Genomic DNA, 22,667 nt, shown 5'->3' on the forward strand with positions numbered 1-22,667 from the left:
AGCCCAAACCACTGAATTTCTCTTCCTCTGTGTATTAAGGGTCTTCTATTTTTTGTTCTCGTGTCCTTATATCTATGTCTCTATGTACTTTAGTTATCCAAGTGGTAGGGTAGGGTTGTGCACTTTTCTTAAGGCAATTGTGTATTAGGTGCAAACAATATTTTGGTATAATAGCACTCAATAAAATGATCAAAATGAAACATAAAAAGAATTATGTTTTTAAGTCATTCAACATAAATCACATATTAAAGCTGCAGGCAAATCAAAATACAGAGGCAACCTGTGACCTGGCTGTGTAATACCTTGCAAGTGGTTACTCTCAGCCCATATCCCTTTCTCCAGAGGGCTGCAGCTGTTAAAAGGAGACACCACTAGGTTTTAGTGGAGCTATGTCTACCACAAGGGCTGGGAGAAAGGCTAATTCTGCAGCTATTTCCTCTCTCCATAAAAGTCTCTTCACCTCTATTGTAAGATTCCTCTTTGGAAATGAATTTAAGGAATGCATGTATCCCCTCGTCCTGCCTCAACTGCCAGTGTCCCTGTTCTGGGTCTCAGTGATGCTCCTTTACTTTGCTGGTTTGAGGGTGGTAGGATGACAATTCCAGCAGTAGGAAGACTATGGTTCTAGCGCTTGATTTTATTCAGGTAAAACTGTGGGTTCAGTTCAGTTCAGTCGCTCAGTCGTGTCTGACTCTTTGCAACCCCATGAATTGCAGCACACCAGGCCTCCCTGTCCATCGCCAACTCCCGGAGATCACTCAGACTCATGTCCATCGAGTCAGTGATGCCATCCAGCCATCTCATCCTCTGTCGTCCCCTTCTCCTCCTGCCACCAATCTCTCCCAGCATCAGAGTCTTTTCCAATGAGTCAACCCTTCGCATGAGGTGGCCAAAGTATTGGAGCTTCAGCTTTAGCATCATTCCTTCCAAAGAAATCCCAGGGCTGATCTCCTTCAGAATGGACTGGTTGGACCTCCTTGCAGTCCAAGGGACTCTCAAGAGTCTTCTGTAACATCACAGTTCAAAAGCATCAATTCTTCGGCACTCAGCTTTCTTCAGAGTCCAACTCTCACATCCATACATGACTACTGGAAAAACCATAGCCTTGACTAGACGGACCTTTGTTGGCAAAGTAATGTCTCTGCTTTTCAATATGCTATCTAGGTTGGTCATAACTTTCCTTCCAAGGAGTAAGTGTCTTTTAATTTCACAGCTGCAATCACCATCTGCAGTGATTTTGGAGCCCTCCCAAAATAAAGTCTGACACTGTTTCTACTGTTTCCCCATCTATCTGCCAAGAAGTGATGGGACCAGATGTCATGATCTTCGTTTTCTGAATGTTGAGCTTTAAGCCAACTTTTTCACTCTCCTCTTTCACTTTCATCAAGAGGCTCTTTAGTTCTTCTTCACTTTCTGCCATAAGGGTGGTGTCATCTGCATATCTGAGGTGATTGATATTTCTCCCTGCAATCTTGATTCCAGCTTGTGCTTCTTCCAGCCCAGCGTTTCTCATGATGTACTCTGCATAGAAGTTAAATAAGCAGGGTGACAATATACAGCCTTGACGCACTCCTTTTCCTATTTGGAACCAGTCTGTTTTTCCATGTCCAGTTCTAACTGTTGCTTCCTGACCTGTTACTCAAGAAGTTTCTCAAGAGGCAGGTCAGGTGGTCTGGTATCCCCATCTCTCTCAGAACTTTCCACAGTTTATTGTGATCCGCACAGTCAAAGGCTTTGGCATAGTCAATAAAGCAGAAATAGATGTTTTTCTGGAACTCCCTTGCTTTTTCGATGATCCAGCAGATGTTGGCAATTTGATCTCTGGTTCCTCTGCCTTTTCTAAAACCAGCTTGAACATCTGGAAGTTCATGGTTCACATATTGCTGAAGCCTGGCTTGGAGAATTTTGAGCATTACTTTACTAGCGTGTGAGATGAGTGCAATTGTGTGGTATTTTGAGCATTCTTTGGCATTGCCTTTCTTTGGGACTGGAATGAAAACTGACCTTTTCCAATCCTGTGTTAGTCAGTGAATTTATTTTTTTGGGCTTTAGGTTTCTCATCTGCAGTATAGAACTATGTTACCTAATTAAAGGAAATCTTTTTGATATCTAAAATGCAATCTTGTGGTGTACATATACAGTGGAATACTACTCAGCCATAAAAAGATGAAATTTTGCATTTGCAGCAACATGAATGGACTTGGAGGGCATTTTGCTAAGTGAAATAAGACAGATAAAGATACATACTGTATGATAGCACTTATAAGTGAAATCTAAGAAATACAAGAAACTGGTGAATATAACAAAACAGAAGTAGACACAGATTAGACAGCAAACTAGTGGTTGTCAGTGGGGAGGAGAGGATGGGGCAATATAGGGGTAGGGGAATGGGAGGTACAAACTGTTGGGTGTAAGATAGGCTCAAGCATATATTGTACAACACAGGGAATATAACCAATATTCTGTAATAACTGTAAAAGGAAAGCAACCTTTAAAATTGTTTAAAAATCAAAAAATTAAAATTATGAAAACAAAAACAAGCAAATAAATAAAATCCAATCTTTCTAGTGATGTGGCTTCTAAGGAAGATCTACAAGCTATTGTCATGAGGAAACACATTTTGAAGAATTGATGACAATGACTCTACTCCCAAGAAAAGGGAGGAAAAAGGCTATAATTATTCAAAGGGAAGCCTCAGAAGATTTCCAGTTAAAATCTTAGGTGCTCAAAAAAGTTTCTCTCATGTTGGGTTGAACACATTGTCCCTTCCTTTGAATTTTTTCATTGCTTCCCTGGGACTATTTTTATCAGATTCAAACTAAATATCTGCTTTTTTCCAAGATTCCTTCCTACTTCTGGCCAAGGCCCTTCACCCCAAGTAGCCCACTGTCTGGTCTCTGAGGTTATTGAAGGGGACTGCTTTAATGAGCATATATCCCAAAAAGAGTGAAATCAGGATGGGGAACCCAGAGGTTTTTATGTGACTTGGTTTCAGAACTGCCTCCTCTGCAAGCTTGCCCTTGATGGGAATGACCCACCCCAGCCCGTTGATCATGAGTAGCTCCTCCTCCTTGCCCATCCTGACGCTGAGCAGGCAGCGAATTTGGCCCAGGGCGGCCAGCAGGCTGATGGTGTCGCTCACGGAGGCCTGGCTGATGGTATAGGTCTTGCGCAGCGCCTGCAGCAGCTCCCCGATGCTGTCGTACTGCCGCCGCAGAAGGTTGAACATCATCCGGACCAGCTCTGCATCCTGGATCTGGTCCTCCTGGGCCCAGCGGATCATGGTCTGTGAGATGAGCTCCTTCAGGGTCGCTGGAAGGACAAGGGGAAGCACCAGTACTGTGGCTGTCGAAGCTCAGGAGCACTGCGCACCTCTGTCACTCCACTCAGTGATAACGTACAACATCAGCTGGGTAGGGTTAAAAACATTCTTAAAGGTGGATTATGGCACACAGAGAAGTAGAACGCATACCAAAAGGCAGGTTCATGAGCCATATTATAATAAAAGATATCTTCAATTTGAACTGAGAAGGCCAAATGTTCTATTTGGATTAAATGGCATTCAGTGATGCTTGAATGATGCTGGACATAAAGACAAAATAAGATGCCTTCTTGCCGTCAGGGTGCTCACAACTTTTCATTTTGACTTAAAAGCTACATTTTATCCTTATTTTGTAATACAATGCAATACACACTAAGGTGGGGTTGTGTATAAGTGCAACAGGATAGAGTGGGGAGTGATTCTGGATGGACGAAAACATAAGAAGACATTGGGCACTGCCTCTTGGGAGTAAAGCACTATTAAGTGCTAGGATTTCTCTACCATAAATACATCCTCAAAGTATTCTAAAGATACTATCTACCATTATAGATAGTATAATATCTATATATTCAGTTCAGTTGTTCAGTTCAGTCGCTCAGTTGTGTCCAACTCTTTGCAACCCCATGAATCACAGCACGCCAGGCCTTCCTGTCCATCACCATCTCCCAGAGTTCATTAGATATAGATATTATAACTGCTGCTCTTATAACTGCATCCAAGTCCAGCTCTGCCTGCCACATTCCTGCAAGGTATGGATGGCACAAAGATTCTTAATTCAGACCAGTGATAAAGGCAGAGCTCAGGGGCTGATGAGGGTTACACAGTCCTTCAGTGAAAGCACTGGGAATAAGCTCAGATAGGTGCTTTCAGTAGCCTGTGCCCTGTCTTAGATAATTTTCTACCTCTGTGACACTAAATATGGCAGGTGTCTTCTCTACATACAATAACGGCTCATCATAAGCATATGAAAACTGAACTTTGTTACCAACTGAGTAAGCCATACCACTGATTCAAGAACTCTAAAACATATTTGAGATGACACAAATAGAAAAATACATTAGGGGATAGAGTGAAGTAGACTGAGAACCTTCTATTAGGTCCAAAGACTTTGCAACCGGACATCTGAGCACCACCCTCAACTGACTGTGCTGTCCTGGATCTTTGGCAGGAGTCAGCTGACACTGTGTCAGATGCTTCACAAGCATCAAGGGAGAAACCAGTATGAGTGAATGCAGGACGTCTCAGGGCTCATGCTGGTTGCACAGAAACACCACTGGCTGCACAAGTAGAGGAAAGATGGCTCAGGTGGGAACCAAGCCAGCACCGGGACCTTCACAGGTTGAACTGAATGGCCCCTGAGAAGTGCCGATGGGCATCGGTGTAAGAAGATGACCAAAAGGGAGACGCAGATCTGAGCAGGAGGACAGTGTGATAGGGGATCCTGCCAGAACGTCTGGGAGGCACTGCTCACCACCGCCCCCCCCCCATGTCATACACATTTCCTGAAGATGCTGTAACACAGTGAGACACGCTGCTCTTATTACTGCGTCCAAGTCCAGCTCTGCCTGCCACACTCCTGCAAGGTATAGATGGCACCAAGACCCTTAATTCAGACTGGTGAGAAAGGCAGAGCTCAGGGGCTGATGAGGGTTATGCAGTCCTTCAGTGAAAGCACTGGGAATAAGCTCAGATAGGTGCTTTCAGTAGCCTGTGCCCTGTCTTACATAATGTTCTGCCTCTGTGACATTAAATACGGCAGGTGTCTTCTCTACATACAATAATGGCTCATCATAAGGATATGAAAGCTGAACTTTATTACCAAAGCTCCAGAAGAGCTCTAGATGTAAAGGATTAATTCACCTTACTTCTGTGTCCATCACCCCTGGGGGAGTTTTAGGTTTAGACAGGAGACACAAGCTAAAAATCTAAAAAAAAAAAAGGATACCCAAGGCAGAGAGAAGCACAGTTAAAAGATGTTCCTAAGAGATCTCACCAGGCAGGGACTGCTGACTAACATTTGTTAGGTTAGACAATAGCTGAACTTTCGGGGGGAGAAAAGTTAGTTACCGTCTAAGCCTGGTCTCCTCTCAGGAACCGGTTTTCTCAGCAGTCAAATGTGAGAGTTTCTGTTTCTCCTACTTAATAGTCACACTAATGAGTAAAAGCAGGACAAAACCGTAGATGTTCTTGCATGCAACATCAGCTTACCTGGGCCTGTACGTACAGTTTCCTCTTAAGCCTGACTTAGGACTGAAAGAATTACAGTTCTCAATACTTACAACCAAATCCTTTGCAGAGATAATACACATGACCACAGTCCCTGCCACACATGAAAAGCAACCAGAAGTATTAACCAGCTCAAGAACCATCCTCTTTTCAACAGGGAATTCTACAGAGTCACAGTGAAACCATGTAAATATTCCCTTAACCTGTCTTTCGGATTAATTCAAGATTCGGGTGAGCTCTTAGTCACACACTGACTTATCAATCCAAATCAACATTTATAGCCTAGAGAATGGTTCATTTCAGCATAATACCTCATGAGAGGGCAAATGGGAACGGAAATAGCTATATATATATATGTATATATTTTTTTTGGGGGGGAAAGCGCAAGATTTTATTTTTGTATAGTTGATTTACAATATTGTGTTAATTTATGCTGTATAGCAAAGTGATTCAGTTATGTGTATGCATGTGTATATATATATTATATATACACAGTCTTTTTAAAAATTTTCATTTCCATTGTGGTTTATCACAGAATATTGAATACAGTTTCCTGTGCTATACAGGGGACCTTGTTATCCAATGTGTATGTAATAGGTTTGGACCTGCTAATTCCAAACTCCCAATCCTTCTCCCCTATCCCCTCACCCTAGACAACCACAAGTCTGTTCCCTATGTCTGTGAGTACATTTCTGGGAAACAGCTCTTTAACCTGAAAGGGCAGAATGAGAAATGCCCCATGGGTTCTTTGTCCAGGTCAGTCTTTAATGTATATGTGAGGCAATGGGCTAAACAATTATCTATGTGTGACCCAGCTAATGCTCAGTTAAAAAATTGTGACTCCCAAGCTCCTGACAGAAAAAGCACCTCATCATTGTGTATTGATGCTGTTGCTGCTGCTGCTGCTAAGTTGCTTCAGTCGTGTCCGACTCTGTGCGACCCCATCGACGGCAGCCCACCAGGCTCCCCCATCCCTGGGATTCTCCAGGCAAGAACACTGGAATGGGTTGCCATTTCCTTCTCCAATGCATGAAAGTGAAAAGTGAAAGTGAAGTCGCTCAGTCATGTCTGACTCTCAGCAACCCTATGGATTGCAGCCTACCAGGCTCCTCCATCCATGGGATTTTCCAGGCAAGAGTACTGGAGTGGGGTGTCATTGCCTTCTCCATTGTGTATTGATAGGCAGATGTAACTCAGTAGAAGGCACAGAATTTAAGACCATCCTTGTTGGACAAGGTTTCAGATTGTGAGACAAGGTTCAGAAAGTGAGAGAAAGTATAACTGTGAGATGAAAATGAACTGGGGACAGGGAGAGAAACATTGTTAAGAGCCCTGAGAAGCACGGCGTACTTTGCAGCCTGACATACGCTGGAGACCTAGCACCCACCAAGCAAACCTAGGCTGAATCATGAATTTTTAAAGGTCTGAACACCTCTGGGACTGAGAAAATGGAGCTTTATACCCCTGGCAGCAATGCAGTTGAAAATTGCTCGGAATTTAATTAGCTCCCATGAACCAGCAATAGAGCAGCATAAATGAACCAGGGTAGAGAGGTTAAAAAGAACACATTTTCTAGAATGTGATAGGTTCTTCATGTAACTGCATACCTGGGGATTAAAATAATTAATGCACATAACCACCTCTGGCACAAACCATGGGCTTAATAAAAGGTAACTCTTATGCTATCTGTGCCAGTAACTATAAAAGTTGGGTTCACAGAGCCCTGGGGTCTCCAAGACCCTTCAGGCAGTTTGCAAGGCCTGTTGTACTTTCATAATAGTTCTAAGATGCTATTTGTCTTTTTCATTGTGTGATTAGCTGCACTAATGGTGCAAAAGCAACAGTAGGTAAAACTAGTGGGGCAAAAACAAACAAACGAAAACAACAGCTGGGTCCTTAGCACAAAATCAAGACAGCAGCACCAAATGCTATGCTTTCCTGCTGCATTACCAGAACATGACCAGTACTGCTTGCATCAGAATGCTCTGAGTGGCATAGAAAGATTATTACTTTTATTAACAACAAACAACTGATGCTGAAGCTGAAACTCTAATACTTTGGCCACCTGATGTGAAGAACTGACTCACTGGAAAAGACACTGATGCTGGGAAAGATTGAAGGCAGGAGGAGAAGGGGACGACAGAGGATGAGATGGTTGGATGGCATCACCAACTCAATGGACGTGAGTTTGAGTAAACTCCGGGAGTTGGTGATGGACAGGGAGGCCTGGCGTGCTGCAGTCCATGGGGTGGCAAAGAGTTGGACATGACTGAGTGACTGAACTGAACAACAAATTCCTGAGTATACATATTTCTAAAGCGCTTCTGTTGTACAAAGGCCAGTGGTTTTCCAAAGGAAAAACACCTGTGTGATTGTCATGATTGTTGCTAGCTAAACTAGCTGCTTCTTTCTTGGAATGCCATCTTAACTAAGAGAACAACAGACAAGCTATGGTTAATCACACTTGAGTAACTGACAGATATTTTCTTAAAAATGAAACAAGCCTGTCACTTCAAGGAAAACAACTCTTAGGACTTCTTGCCAAGTTTAAAATTCAAGCTTTCACAAGAAAACTAGAATTTTGGAAAATGTTTATCTGCCACTGTGAATTTGACAGCTTCCCAACATTTAAAGACATTTTTGATTAAGTTGTTGATATTAATGAATGTAATTTAAGAAATAGTTTATAATAAACTGTGTCAACATTTGAAAGCTCTGTATAATTCAGTGAACCAGTCATTTCCCAATGATCAATGTGTAGTGTTACAAAAACATCATGGATAAAAGAATCCATTTAACAAACAAGATAGACCAATGGATTGTTATATAACCAAATAAAAAGAAAGTCTTTACTATTATTTCAAATTCCACACAGCAAATAACTTTTGAGGAACTATTACTTGCTGAGACTTAACATAGTATCAAAAGAATATCCACAATTATCTGAAAAGGCTACCAATAGTACTTCTTCTCTTTCCAACTATATATCTGTTTGAGGCTAATTCTTTAACCAGACATCAGAATAAAAAAAAATCCAGCTATCTAAGTCAGACATAAGAGATTTATAAAAATGCAAAATATCACCAATCATTTTTTTGAATTATTTAGTTGTTGAATTATTTAGTTTTTTGAATTATTTAGTTGTTTTTCATAGAAGTTTTTTATGTAACATGTAATGGGTTTACTCTATTATTATGTATTTATTTAAGTACAGTTAATTTATAATATTATAGTAGTTTCAGGTATCCAATAGACTTATTTGATATTTTTATAGATTATATTTGATTTAAAGTTATAAGATAGGGGCTATATTCTCTGTGCTGTATACTATATCACCACAGTTTATTTCTTTTTTTTAAAATATAAATATATTTATTTTAATTGGAGGCTAATTACTTTACAATATTGTATCGGATTTGCCATACATCAACACGAATCTGCCAGTTTATTTCATTAGTAATAGTTTGTATCTCTTCCTCCTGTATCCAATCTTGCCCCTCCCCTCTTTTCTCTCCTCACTGTGCCCAATGCTAATCACTACTTTGTTCTCTGAATCTGTGAGTTTGTGTCAGTTTTGCTATATTCATTTATTTTTTAGATTTCACACATAAGTGATAATACACTGTGCTTGTCTTTCTCTGAATTATTTCATTAAGCATAAGTGGGTTTCTTATTTTTCAATGAATTAACAAATATTTAAAAAATCTCAGTTTTAAATTCTATTTTAGTTTCACTTGTGTAATATAATAGATACAATCCTCATAAACTAAGGCATATTGGAATCCTTGGTAAATTTTAAGAGCATAAAGGGGCCTCAAGGCTGAAATTTAGAGGATCACTGTCTCTATAAAAGGGTCTACCTTAGGGGATGGCTGTTACTGGAAGGCAAATCATTCCCTTTGGCTAAGATAAACCCTGTTCCATTAGATTGTGATTCTAATCAAGTGGTTGAGACCAGAACCTTGAAAACTGTGCCTTAGGAAGCTTTCTCTGTTTCCGGATGAGAGGTAAATTAAACGAGCATAAAGAGAGTAACACAGCTCACGTGAGAAATAAAATGAAAATTAAAGAATCATTATTTTGAAAATTGAATCCTGGCAGTCAGCAAGGGGTCGGGCCATTATTCACTCATTACCAAAGGGCTCCCCACCAGCCTGAAGGGCCCTAGGCTTCCCTCTTTCATTTGGGTTGAAGATGAGTCACCTTGGGAGCAAGGAGGGAGCCAGGTATCTTTGACACCGAGGCAGCCACGCCCTCTGCAGCCTGCTCTGCAGCCAGTACAGTGAGGCACAGAGAAAAGGAGGGCTGCAGGCTGTAGAGGGAAACACTGATTTTCTGCCCCTGACATTTGCTGACCCTTCAGCAAAGACTTTATTCTCAGCAACAGCTGAAACCAGGGTGGTCTGCTCTAGAAGGGTTTGCCACGTGTATCCACACCTCAGGACACACCTCACTCATCCATTTCTGCCTGTCCTCATCTTAGAGGACAAGGAAATGTCAACCCACTCCAGTACCCTTGCCTGGAAAATCCGATGGATGGAGAAGCCTGGTAGGCTACAGTTCATGGGGTCGCAAAGAGTCGGACACGACTGAGCGACTTCACTTCACTTCATCTTAGTAGGTGAATCACCTCCAGTTATGTCCCCCTAAGTTAGCTTATCAATTGAATGACATTTCCTGTTACATGACCAATACTGAATAAAGTATTCTATATGAAACTATTTCAAGACACAGGTACTACCCACAGCAGCCTAGCCGGGAAAACTAAATATGTAAATAAAGTGTAAAATAATGGGGAAAACTGTATTTTCCCAGGACATTTAGAAACGAGACCATTTATAAGAAGGTACAACTTCCGTTATAATACACACGCCCAAAAGAAATCAGAGAAGAGAAATGATCAGATCTTCCTCTCTTACTTTTCCCCTTAATGATGAGTCCTTTATCTGAAGTTCTTCATATTCCTGGAATAAGTCCATATTGCTGCTGCTTTTTAGTCGCTAAGTCCTGTCTGACTCTTGAGACCCCAGGGTCTGTAGCCCACCAGGCTCTTCTATCCATGGGATTTCCCAGGCAAGAATACTGGGATGGGGAGCCACTCCTTTCCCCAGGGGATCTTCCTGACCCAGGGATTGAACCTGTCTTGCCTGCTTGGCAGTGGATTCTTTACCTCTGAGCCACAGGGGAAGCTGTAGGTCCATATTGCATGGAGACTAAAGAAGCAAGGAGGAAAAAATTCTATCATGAATTTATCTTCCAAGGAAAATATGAAATGATCTGAGAGAAAACACATTCCGATGGTTTGCAATGCCATTTCCTTTCAAAAGATAATTTACAGAAGTAGTCATGAGTAAATACTTATTTTTGTTGTTGTTGTTCTGGTATCAGTGGGAGAGTGCTGACAATTTTGGAAGGATTTTCAGAAAAGCAAATGGAGATGATTCTCAAGAATACTTGAATCTCTTTCTTAAGCAGAGACAGATACAACTAAATACTGATTTCACTTCTGCTATTTTTCTAAGTTCATCTTTGGAAATGCTGCCCTTTCATGACTGAGAACACTTTGGTGTTCATAGGAAAAACATCTCTAAGTCTGGAAGTCTGTTTCTCTACTTAGAGAATGAGCCTAGGGTTACCAGAGGGGAAGGGTTGGGGAAGGGATAGCCTGTTTGGGATTGACAAGTATATACACTGCTATATTTAAAATAGATAAACAAACATCTACTATATAGCTCAGGGAACTCTGCTCAATATTCTGTAAAAACTTACATGGGATAAGAGTCTGAAAAGAGTAGATACTTGTGTAGGTATGACTGAATTATTTTTCTGTACACTTGAAACTAACATAACATGGTTAATCAATTGAAGATAAAATTGTTGAAACTACAAAAAAAAAAAAAGGGGGGAGAGAGGGAGAGAGAAAAGAAACACACCTCCTGAAGGGGGTGAGGCTTAGGCAAAACACAAAGTGAGGTGAAGAGGTCAATCTGCCATTTGCCTTCCTGTTTGGGCCCCTCTTAACGTCTCCCACATGTGCACAGACGTCCAACTGCTCCACTTAGAACCTGCCCACCACGTGATGAAGTTGCTTCCACAGTCTTGGTTGCAATCATAGGATTTTTATCCACCGATTTATCTGTTCCAAGAAGGCCTTGTCAAGTGCACTGGATGGTTCAGCTCATGGGATTTTAAAAAAGCTGTAGTGCTTTTTTTCAAAAAGTAAAAAGAAAGAAAGATATGGAACCAAGCTCTTGTTTTTCTGATGAGAAATAAAATCAGCTCCTATGAAACAGAATGCCTTTGGGAAGCTAGATGTATACGCGTGGTTTCCTTGATGATTATAAATGGCTTCGTTTATGAAATTATTAACTATCTGACTCACACTCCACTGTTGTAATTAGTGTAATTAGGGATAGTCACATTCAGGCAATTATATCAAGTATACAATCTAGAAGCCACATTTTAAATGACTGCTCAGGTTAACTCAGAGTGGAAATATTTCTAAGGCACTGTATTGTTTAGGGAGATTTGATGACTGAAAGATAGTCTAAAAGAAAAACAGCTACTTCACTACTTGATTTCTCGACTAGTCAGATACTCCATATAAGAAGAAAGGATTAGAGTGTCTTCAAATTAGACCTAGGTTTAATATATTAGTTTGGGAGCCCAGTATTTATTGGTAGGTTGCTTATTTCCTTCCACTTGTCACTTTATAACTAGCTATTGAACCTCAGAATCTCAAGTCCATTATTCTGTGAAACTTGCAAGAAAATTCTCTAGGGAGTCACCCATCATCCTTAGTATAACTCTTTTCTAAATGGTCAAATTACAAGCTTTGCACTGCCAACTATAATAAGAGAAAGGTCATTTATTCTCAAGGTACAGGTTTAAAGTTTTAGGCTTCAGAGGTCTGGAAAGAATCTTTTTGTCCCTAAATTTAGACCACAGTCCAACTGGCCATCAAGCAATGAGGTGCATGCTTAATGTCAAACAGCAGATATTGGCCACTGGCAAAGCAAATCCCAACATCTTACATATTCCCAAGCCTAGGCTGGTGTGACATTTCTTTGAGTGTGCTCCTAAACCTGGGTCAGTTTGGAAGAAAAAGTATTCTGATTACATTGTGGAGAGGGAGCCAACAGAACTGCACTGTACTTAGTTAACTTAGAAAGCAATTTATAATGCTCACACTTACAATGGGAAAAGAAAAATAATTATGCACCTCTAAATTACATAGACTTACTTTTAAATTCTAGGTGATTAAAAGTCAGCTTGCGGTATGCTGCAAATGCTCTGGAGGCATAACAGGTGGTAGATCAATTTCAAGTGGAAAGAACAAGTGTATTTCGACCTTTGCTTTCTTCCTCCCTGAGGTAGGCTGAATAAGGCTCCTCCACCCCACCGCTAAGATGTTCAGCTCTGAATTCTCAGAACCTGTGACCTTGTTGCCTGACATGTTAAAGATGCTTTGTAGATGTGATTACATTAAGGATCTTGAGATGGGAAGACTTATCTGGGTGGGCTCAATGTAATCACAAGGGTCCTTATAAGAGGGAGGAAGGCGGGTTAAGAGTCAGAGATGGACCTGTGATGACAGAAGCAGAGGCTGGACTGGTACCTCTGCTGGAGGGCCACTAGTCAAAAATACAGGCAGCCTTTCAATGTTGGGAAAGGCAAGAAATGGATTCTCCTTAGAAGAACTGTAACGCTACTAACTCATTTTAAACTTACGACATCTAGAGCTGGGTGGTAATGAATTTATGCTGTTTTAAGCCACCAAAAGTGAAACTGAAAGTCGCTCAGTCGTGTCTGACTCTTTGCAACCCCATGGACTATACAGTCCATGGAATTCTCCAGGCCAGTATACTGGAGTGGGTAGCCTTTCCCTTCTCCAGGGGATCTTCCCAACCCAGGGATCGAACCCAGGTCTCCGGCATTGCAGGCAGATTCTTTACCATCTGAGCCACAAGGGAAGCCCTTAAACCACCAAATTTGTAATTTGTTACAGCAGTTCAGGAAACTGACATAGTCTCATGGATAGACAGTCCTGGGTTGAGGATATTTGATTCCTTTTCTGAAGATTCAAATCAGACTGGAGCATTTCAGTGAGCAAGCACTACAGACATCAGGCCTGAGAGAGAGCTAGTTTTTGAAGTTTTTGCTGAGGCAGCTGGAGTAAATACATGACAGCGTTGCTGACACAAGTGAAGACTGTCTGGATCTGGCCCAGGGCTTGTGTCAAACGCGAATGACATTAAACGCAGAAAGTACTCGCCACAGAGCCACCATGGCCCATTAGATAATGCATGCATGCTACAGACAGCACATTCTCTAGTTCCTTAACACAGCTTTTTGGCCTCTGCTCCCTTTCTGAACATCAAGTGCAGAGCTGCATACATCTCAGCACTACCCACCGAATGAATGAAAGATGCTGTAGGTGATGATCATCATGGCATATTGAATATTCCTGACCACCGAGTCGGCATCTATTTGACCCTTCTTCCTTCTTAACAGAACCCTGCTTTTGTACAGATATCTGCCTCTCTACCTCATGGCCATGTTCCTCTGTGAAAGGACCCAACCCTCCTCCAAATGTGGCTCTGGTGACGAAGTCACCAGCACGTGTTATTTTCTAGGTCACGCCCATTGGTTCAACAGTTGACCCCTGATCAAGTTCGCCAGTCAAAAGTGATCTCAGGATTCTTGCCTTGAATACCAGAGTAGAAGAAACCTTCTCACCATTCCCCTGAACAATGTTGTTCATGGATGAGGCCCAGAAATGCAGTCACCATGTTGGCTGTGGAGGTGAGCAGGGCCAAGGAATTAATTCAACAAAGGGACTGGGGCCATCACCTCTTGATACACCAGTCATAAAATTCCTTTATCAGTTACTCCATCTGAATTGGGTTTTCTGTTCTTTTTTCACTGAAAGCACCCGAAATGATAAACATGGAAGTGAAGTTCTTATGTATGAACTATACCTTTTATACTCACTGCAGGAGCTGAAAGGTATATCAACTTCTAAGTACCAGAACATTAAACTGAGCACCGCTTTACTGAATTCTTATATTCCCTTCTCCTACCCTGTAAGAAAGGAACTATTATTATTCTCTTTTTACAGACAAGAAAACTAAAACAGAAAAGTTTCAGAAATTTGCTTAATATCATAAGCAGTAAATGACAGAGCTGGGAATCAAACCTTGCCTGCTGGAATCTAAACCCATCTACGTTGCCATCTTAGTGCTGCTTACTCTCAATAGCTTCATAAAATTCAGAAAAATAGTTATCTTTATTAATGCTTTAAATTTATATTATACTGCTTAGATGCTCTCTTCATAAACTCCAAAATGGATTCAGAGATAAATCCTGAAAATTATAAAGCTTTAGCTCTTTTTCTAACTGACTCTGAGCTGGGCAGATTAGTCATTTTCCCAGAGGCTCAGATTCCTCACCAATAAAATGAAGTGAACAATATGAAGTTCATGTTGAAGAAAATGAATGAGTGTGTCGTCTAGTGACAAGAGTGCTGGGTACTTTGCTCCTGCTCTGCCTGTGTGACCTTGGTCAAGATGCTTTACCTCTCTGTGGCTCTGTTCACTTGTATGAAGTCAAGTCACTTGCGGTTTAATATTCTACAATTCTGTGTCTATCCAACCCACTGAGTTCTTGAAAGGGTTGTCCTAATTTATGAAAATGGTGAAATGAACACCTATGTCTTCATTGAGTTAAACTGATAAGCACTAAGAATTTTACCACTGAATTTTAATGCCAACCGGCCTTATCATGATGTTACCCAGCTTGCACTTGCTAATAGTAAAATCTAAGACTGAGGAAATAAAATCTTTAAATGCCAGTGGTTACTGACCCTGGTGAAGAAGTGGCCATTATCAAAGCTTCACCGCACATCGCTAATCACTTACATCAGAAGATGAGCTGTGGCAACTTGATGGCCTTTCTGATGACTGTCTGGATTGCTGGTGGAGAAAGAGCCCTTCCTGTGTCAGGGGTCAGATGGCACAATAACACCCGCTAGATTTAGTTGGGAAGATTTACTAGGGAGAGTGTCATGCCCTCTGTGTTCCATGCTCCAGAGCTTCCTCTGGGCTGAAAGTCTGCTCTGTGTTATAAAGTGGCCAAATACCTACAACTTCTTAGCAGAAAACGTCAGAGAGAAAGTTAAATCCATACATTTCAAGGAGATCTGGAAAATTCATCATGCTAATATCTCTGGAGTTTCCCAGGTGGCTCATCAGTAAAGAATCTGCGTGCCATTGTAGGAGGTGCAGGTTTGATCCCTGGGTCAGGAAGATCCCCTGGAGAAGGAAATGGCAACCCACCCCAGTATTCCTGCCTGGGAAATTCCATGGACAGTGGAGCCTACAGTCCATGGCGGGCTATAATTCATGGGGTTACAAAAGAGTCAGACGCAATTTAGTAACTAAACAACAATTTCTCTGAGCTTTCCTGGTGCCTCTCTGGCTTGGGCTGCGCATTTGGTATCACTTTCACCTCATTTCAGTAGAACAAGGATTCTACAGAGATCCCCGAGAGCAAGGCTGCAAGGCTCTGAAAACCTGAAAAGCAAAGCCTGCAAAGACAACTAGACATTGTTCCCCACTGACAAGTAAGAGCCGCTCTGTTTATGTTGTGTCATCAGGGCCCAGTGGACAGGCACTGGCTGTCAGACCCCCAGAGGCATGCGATGTGCAACTCTCCCACTCCCCCGCCTCCCCGGGCTCCATGGCAAGCAGCTGAACATCTAAGAAAGCACCCAGCTTTCCTTCATCTCAGAGCTATATTTAATTTGTAGACATGCACACTTGTTTCCTTCTCTTTTGGCTTTCCTGTCTGGGAAATAAGGGTAAAAGTTTAGGCAGCTTGCTAGAATACTCTATTTCTCATCACAACAGTAGTAGCCAATATTTGCTAAGAACTTCTTGTGAGTCTGACTCTGTGCTAAAGGTGGTACCTGAATCATCACGTAACTCTCCAGATCATCAGGAAAGAACAGAAAAGACAGATGTGGTAGGAATTAAGTTTCCCCAACACTGATGGCTGTTGTTAGACTAATCCTTGCTTTACTTTTTATTTAGGCAAAGAAGCACTACAATTTAATAAACAAATCAAGGTTCCTGTCTACAGATGGTCTATAGGCTGAGGCAGCGTGGGAGTTAGGGCCATACAAGAGATGAGCCTCTCCCATCTCTGCACAATTGGACCCCACAAAACTCCCAGTCCCCCTGGTCTGGATGCCCTTGACCTTGGCTCTCAGGGCTGGTCGTGTGTGGACAGTCTCCTGGTGTTTGACTATTTCTGCTAAATCTGTTTCCCTCTCTCAGTGGTTTTCTACATTAGCCAGAGCCTCCCCACTTGTGAAGCAACTGTGTCACCCCCAGGACCATTTCCCCAGATGGCCGAACACCCATTCCCATCAGAGGCAGCCTCACAAAGCATCCGTGAGACTGCACTTCTGCCAGCCCATCTCCACAGCCTCCTGGGGTCTCATCCATCATATGCAGATAATTAGCCTGTTGTTTCTGAAATCAGTCAACCAGCCTCATAATCACTTTCTCGAAAACATTCAGGCGATTAAATGACCGATGAAGACAACAGGGAAGAGAGCACAGAGAGAATAGATGATGTCTGCTGATATGCTAGGGAGGGAAGCGCTGAAAGCCCTGGAATGAAGATGGGACACAGATGGGACAGCAAAAGACTCAGGGACCTGGGGTCTCTGTCTTTACCCTGTTGGGAAGGTAATCAAATTGCTTTTATTTTAGTGTCTATGTCTATTCAGTGTGGAGAATAAACTGATGCTGAGGCAAGCCTAAGTGCAGGGGGCTGTGACCAGTGCACTAAGATACCCCTCATCCAAGGTAAGGAGCAGCAGCTGCGCTTTGCTGGAGCAGCCGTGAAGAGATACCCCACGCCCAAGGTAAGAGAAAGCCAAATAGGATGGTAGGTGTTGCAAGAGGGCATCAGAGGGCATCAGAGGGACACACTGAAACCATACTCACAGAAAACGAGTCAATCTAATCACACTAGGACCACAGCCTTGTCTAACTTAATGAAACTAAGCCATGCCTGTGGGGCAACCCAAGATGGGTGGGTCATGGTGGAAAGGATTGACAGAATGTGGTCCACTGGAGAAGGGAATGGCAAACCACTTCGGTATTCTTGCCTTGAGAACCCCATGAACAGTATGAAAAGGTAAAATGATAGGATACTGAAAGAGGAACTCCCCAGGTCAGTAGGTGCCCAATATGCTTCTGGAGATCAGTGGAGAAATAACCCAGAAAGAATGAAGGGATGGAGCCAAAGCAAAAACAATACCTAGCTGTGGATGTGACTGGTGGTAGAAGCAAGGTCCGATGCTGTAAAGAGCAATATTGCATAGGAACCTGGAGTGTCAGGTCCATGAATCAAGGCAAATTGGAAGTGGTCAAACAAGAGATGGCAAGAGTGAATGTCGACATTCTAGGAATCAGTGAACTAAAATGGACTGGAATGGGTGAATTTAACTCGGATGACCATTATATCTACTACTGCGGGCAGGAATCCCTCAGAAGAAATGGAGTAGCCATCATGGTCAACAAAAGAGTCTGAAATACAGTACTTGGATGCAATCTCAAAAATGACAGAATGATCTCTGTTTGTCTCCAAGGCAAACCATTCAATATCACAGTAATCCAAGTCTATGCCCCAACCAGTAACACTGAAGAAGCTGAAGCTGAATGGTTTTATGAAAACCTACAAGACCTTTTAGAACTAACACGCAAAAAAAAAAAGATGTCCTTTTCATTATAGGGGACTAGAATGCAAAGTAGGAAGTCAAGAAACACCTGGAGTAACAGGCAAATTTGGCCTTGGAATATGGAATGAAGCAGGGCAAAGACTAATAGAGTTTTGCCAAGAAAATGCACTGGTCATAGCAAACACCCTCTTCCAACAACACAAGAGAAGACTGTACAAATGGACATCACCAGATGGTCAACACTGAAATCAGATTGATTACATTCTTTGTAGCCAAAGATGGAGAAGCTCTATACAGTCAACAAAAACAAGACCAGGAGCTGACTGTGGCTCAGATCATGAACTCCTTATTACCAAATTCAGACTTAAATTGAAGGCGATGGGACCCCATTCCAGTACTCTTGCCTGGAAAACCCCATGGACAGAGGAGCCTGGTAGGCTATGGTCCACAGGGTCGCGAAGAGTTGGACACGACAGAGCAACTTCCCTTTCACTTTTCACTTTCATGCATTGGAGAAGGAAATGGCAACCCACTCCAGTGTTCTTGCCTGGAGAATCCCAGGGACGGGGGAGCCTGGTGGGTTGCCATCTATGGGGTCACACAGAGTCAGACACAACTGAAGTGACTTAGCAGCAGCAGCAAGGAAAACTGCTAGACCATTCAGGTATGACCTAAATCAAATGCCTTATGATTATACAGCGGAAGTGAGAAATAGATTTAAGGGCCTAGATCTGATAGATAGAGTGCCTGATGAATTATGGAATGAAGTTCGTGACATTGTACAGGAGACAGGGATCAAGACCATCCCCATGGAAAAGAAATGCAAAAAAGCAAAATGGCTGTCTGGGGAGGCCTTACAAATAGCTGTGAAAAGAAGAGAGGCAAAGAGCAAAGGAGAAAAGGAAAGATATAAGCATCTGAATACAGAGTTCCAAAGAATAGAAAGAAGAGATAAGTAAGCTTTCTTCAGCAATCAGTGCAAAGAAATAGAGGAAAAGAACAGAATGGGAAAGACTAGAGGTCTCTTCAAGAAAATTAAAGATGCCAAGGGAACATTTCATGCAAAGATGGGCTCGATAAAGGACAGAAATGGTATGGACCTAACAGAAGCAGAAGATATTAAGAAGAGGTGGCAAGAATACACAGAAGAACTGTACAAAAAAGATCTTCATGACCCAGATAATCATGACGGTGTGATCACTCATCTAGAGCCAGACATCCTGGAATGTGAAGTCAAGCGGGCCTTAGAAAGCATCACTACGAACAAAGCTAGTGGATGTGATGGAATTCCAGTTGAGCTATTTCAAATCCTGAAAGATGATGCTGTGAAAGTGCTGCACTCAATATGCCAGCAAATTTGGAAAACTCAGCAGTGGCCACAGGACTGGAAAAGGTCAGTTTTCATTCCAATCCCAAAGAAAGGCAATGCCAAAGAATGCTCAAACTACCGCACAATTGCACTCATCTCACATGCTAGTAAAGTAATGCTCAAAATTCTTCAAGCCAGGCTTCAGTAATACATGAACCAAGAACTTCCTGATGTTCAAGCTGGTTTTAGAAAAGGCAGAGGAACCAGAGATCAAATTGCCAACATCTGCTGGATCATCGAAAAAGCAACAGAGTTCCAGAAAAGCATCTATTTCTGCTTTATTGACTACGCCAAAGCCTTTGACTGTGTGGATCACAATAAACTGTGGAAAATTCTGACAGAGATGGGAATACCAGACCACCTGACCTGACTCTTGAGAAATCTGTATGCAGGTCAGGAAGCAACAGTTAGGACTGGACATGGAACAACAGACTGGTTCCAAATAGGAAAAGGAGTACGTCAAGGCTGTATATTGTCACCCTGCTTATTTAACATCTATGCAGAGTACATCATAAGAAATGCTGGGCTGGAAGAAGCACAAGCTGGAATCAAGATAGCTGGGAGAAATATCAATCACCTCAGATATGCAGATGACACCACCCTTATGGAAGAAAGTGAAGAGGAACTAAAAAGCCTCTTGATGAAAGTGAAAGAGGAGAGTGAAAAATTTGGCTTAAAGCTCAACATTCAGAAAATGAAGATCATGGCATCTGGTCCCATCACTTCATGGGAAATAGATGGGGAAACAGTGGAAACAGTGTCAGACTTTATTTTTGGGGGCTCCAAAATCACTGCAGATGGTGATTGCAGCCATGAAATTAAAAGACCCTTACTCCTTGGAAGAAAAGTTATGACCAACCTGGATAGCACAGTCAAAAGCAGAGACACTACTTTGCCGACTAAGGTCTGTCTAGTCAAGGCTATGGTTTTCCTGCTAGTCATGTATGGATGTGAGAGTTGGACTGTGAAGAAGGCTGAGTGCCGGAGAATTGATGCTTTTGAAATGTGATGTTGGAGAAGACTCTTGAGAGTCCCTTGGACTGCAAGGAGGTCCAACCAGTCCATTCTGAAGGAGATCAGCCCTCGGATTTCTTTGGAAGAAATGATGCTAAAGCTGAAACTTCAGTACTTTGGCCACCTCATGCGAAGAGTTGACTCATTGGAAAAGACTCTGATGCCGGAAGGGATTGGGGGCAGGAGGAGAAGGGGATGACCGAGGATGCGATGGCTGGATGGCATCACTGACTCAATGGACTTGAGTCTGATTGAACTCCAGGAGTTGGTGATGGACAGGGAGGCCTGGCGTGCTGCGATTCATGGGGTCGCAAAGAGTCGGACATGACTGAGCGACTGAACTGAACTGAGGCAAGCTCCTGGCCATGCATCCTGGATCTCTGAGCTTCTCCATCCTCCCCTGCCCTCTCCCACCGCACCCCCCAGCATCCCTGCACAGTTCTCAAAGCTCAGGGGCCCTGGATATGGAGCGTGATTCTCATCTTGGCTCTTCTTCACTTGTTGCAAGAGCCTTGTCCGCATCACTCCGCTTCTCTAAGGCTTGGCTGCCTAGCGTACCAAACGGGAACCTGGCTACCACTGTATCTGGTTGTTTGCTGTGGGATAAACAGAGATTTGAATTTATATGCTACCCTCCGTGTGACTCTGGAAGGTTATTTAACCTGTCTTTACATCAGTTTCTTCAATTGTAAAATAGGAAAAACATTGTTGACTGCTTATTTTTTTGGGAGAATTAAATGAGGTAATACTCAAAGAAGTGCCAGGGCAACACTCAGGACACAGTGGGTACACCATGTAAGTGTCAGCCCCTCCCTCCTGGCAGCTGTAAGGCCAAGTAGTATAAAATACATGGTAACAACAACGTCACACTCTGAGACTGTGAACCACTGGAGTTTTCAGGACACGCTGCTGTAACACACCCTGCCTTTCCTACACTTCCACATTCTATTCCTTTTACAATTCAGCCAATCTCAATTCACTGCCACTCTTGGAATATGAATTTATTTATTTATTTATTTATTTATTTGCCTCTGGGCTTTGTGGAAGTAGCTCCTTTCATCAAAAGTACTTTTCCCTCTTCAGTTCAGTTCAGTTCAGTTCAGTTGCTCAGTCATGTCCGACTCTTTGTGACCCCATGAATTGCAGCACGCCAGGCCTCCCTGTCCATCACCAACTCCTGGAGTTCAATCAGACTCAAGTCCATTGAGTCAGTGATGCCATCCAGCCATCGCATCCTCTGTCGTCCCCTTCTCCTCCTGCCCCCAATCCCTCCCAGCATCAGAGTCTTTTCCAATGAGTCAACTCTTCGCATGAGGTGGCCAAAGTACTGAAGTTTCGGCTTTAGCATCATTCCTTCCAAAGAAATCCCAGGGTTGATCTCCTTCAGAATGGACTGGTTGGATCTCCTTGCAGTCCAAGGGACTCTCAAGAGTCTTCTCCAACATCACATTTCAAAAGCATCAATTCTCCGGCACTCAGCCTTCTTCACAGTCCAACTCTCACATCCATACATGACTACTGGAAAAACCATAGCCTTGACTAGACAGACCTTAGTCGGCAAAGCAATGTCTCTGCTTTTGAATATACTATCCAGGTTGGTCATAACAACTTTCCTTCCAAGGAGTAAGCGTCTTTTAATTTCACGGCTGCAATCACCATCTGCAGTGATTTTTAAGCCCCCCAAAATAAAGTCTGACACTGTTTCCACTGTTTCCCCATCTATTTCCCATGAAGTGATGGGACCAGATGCCATGATCTTCGTTTTCTGAATGTTGAGCTTTAGGCCAACTTTTTCACTCTCCTCTTTCACTTTCATCAAGAGGCTCTTTAGTTCCTCTTCACTTTCTTCCATAAGGGTGGTGTCATCTGCATATCTGAGGTGATTGATATTTCTCCCAGCAATCTTGATTCCAGCTTGTGCTTCTTCCAGCCCAGCGTTTCTCATGATGTGCTCTGTATAGAAGTTAAATAAGCAGGGTGAC

The 22,667-nt window shown here is 42.5% G+C and overlaps 1 protein-coding gene across 9 annotated transcripts in view; it reads right to left on the bottom strand.

Moving 5' to 3' along the window:
- Nucleotides 1-22,667, bottom strand: part of RYR3 (ryanodine receptor 3) — a 575,944-nt gene that overhangs the window by 150,627 nt on the left and 402,650 nt on the right. For all 9 annotated transcript variants that reach the window (XM_069595972.1, XM_069595974.1, XM_069595971.1 and 6 more), the window contains exon 39: nt 3,039-3,312. In XM_069595972.1, coding sequence (XP_069452073.1) covers nt 3,039-3,312 — 274 coding nt within the window. The remainder of the gene's footprint in view (nt 1-3,038; nt 3,313-22,667) is intronic.

The sequence above is a fragment of the Ovis canadensis genome, chromosome 7 (assembly GCF_042477335.2).
Source record: "Ovis canadensis isolate MfBH-ARS-UI-01 breed Bighorn chromosome 7, ARS-UI_OviCan_v2, whole genome shotgun sequence".
Taxonomy (NCBI): domain Eukaryota; kingdom Metazoa; phylum Chordata; class Mammalia; order Artiodactyla; family Bovidae; genus Ovis; species Ovis canadensis.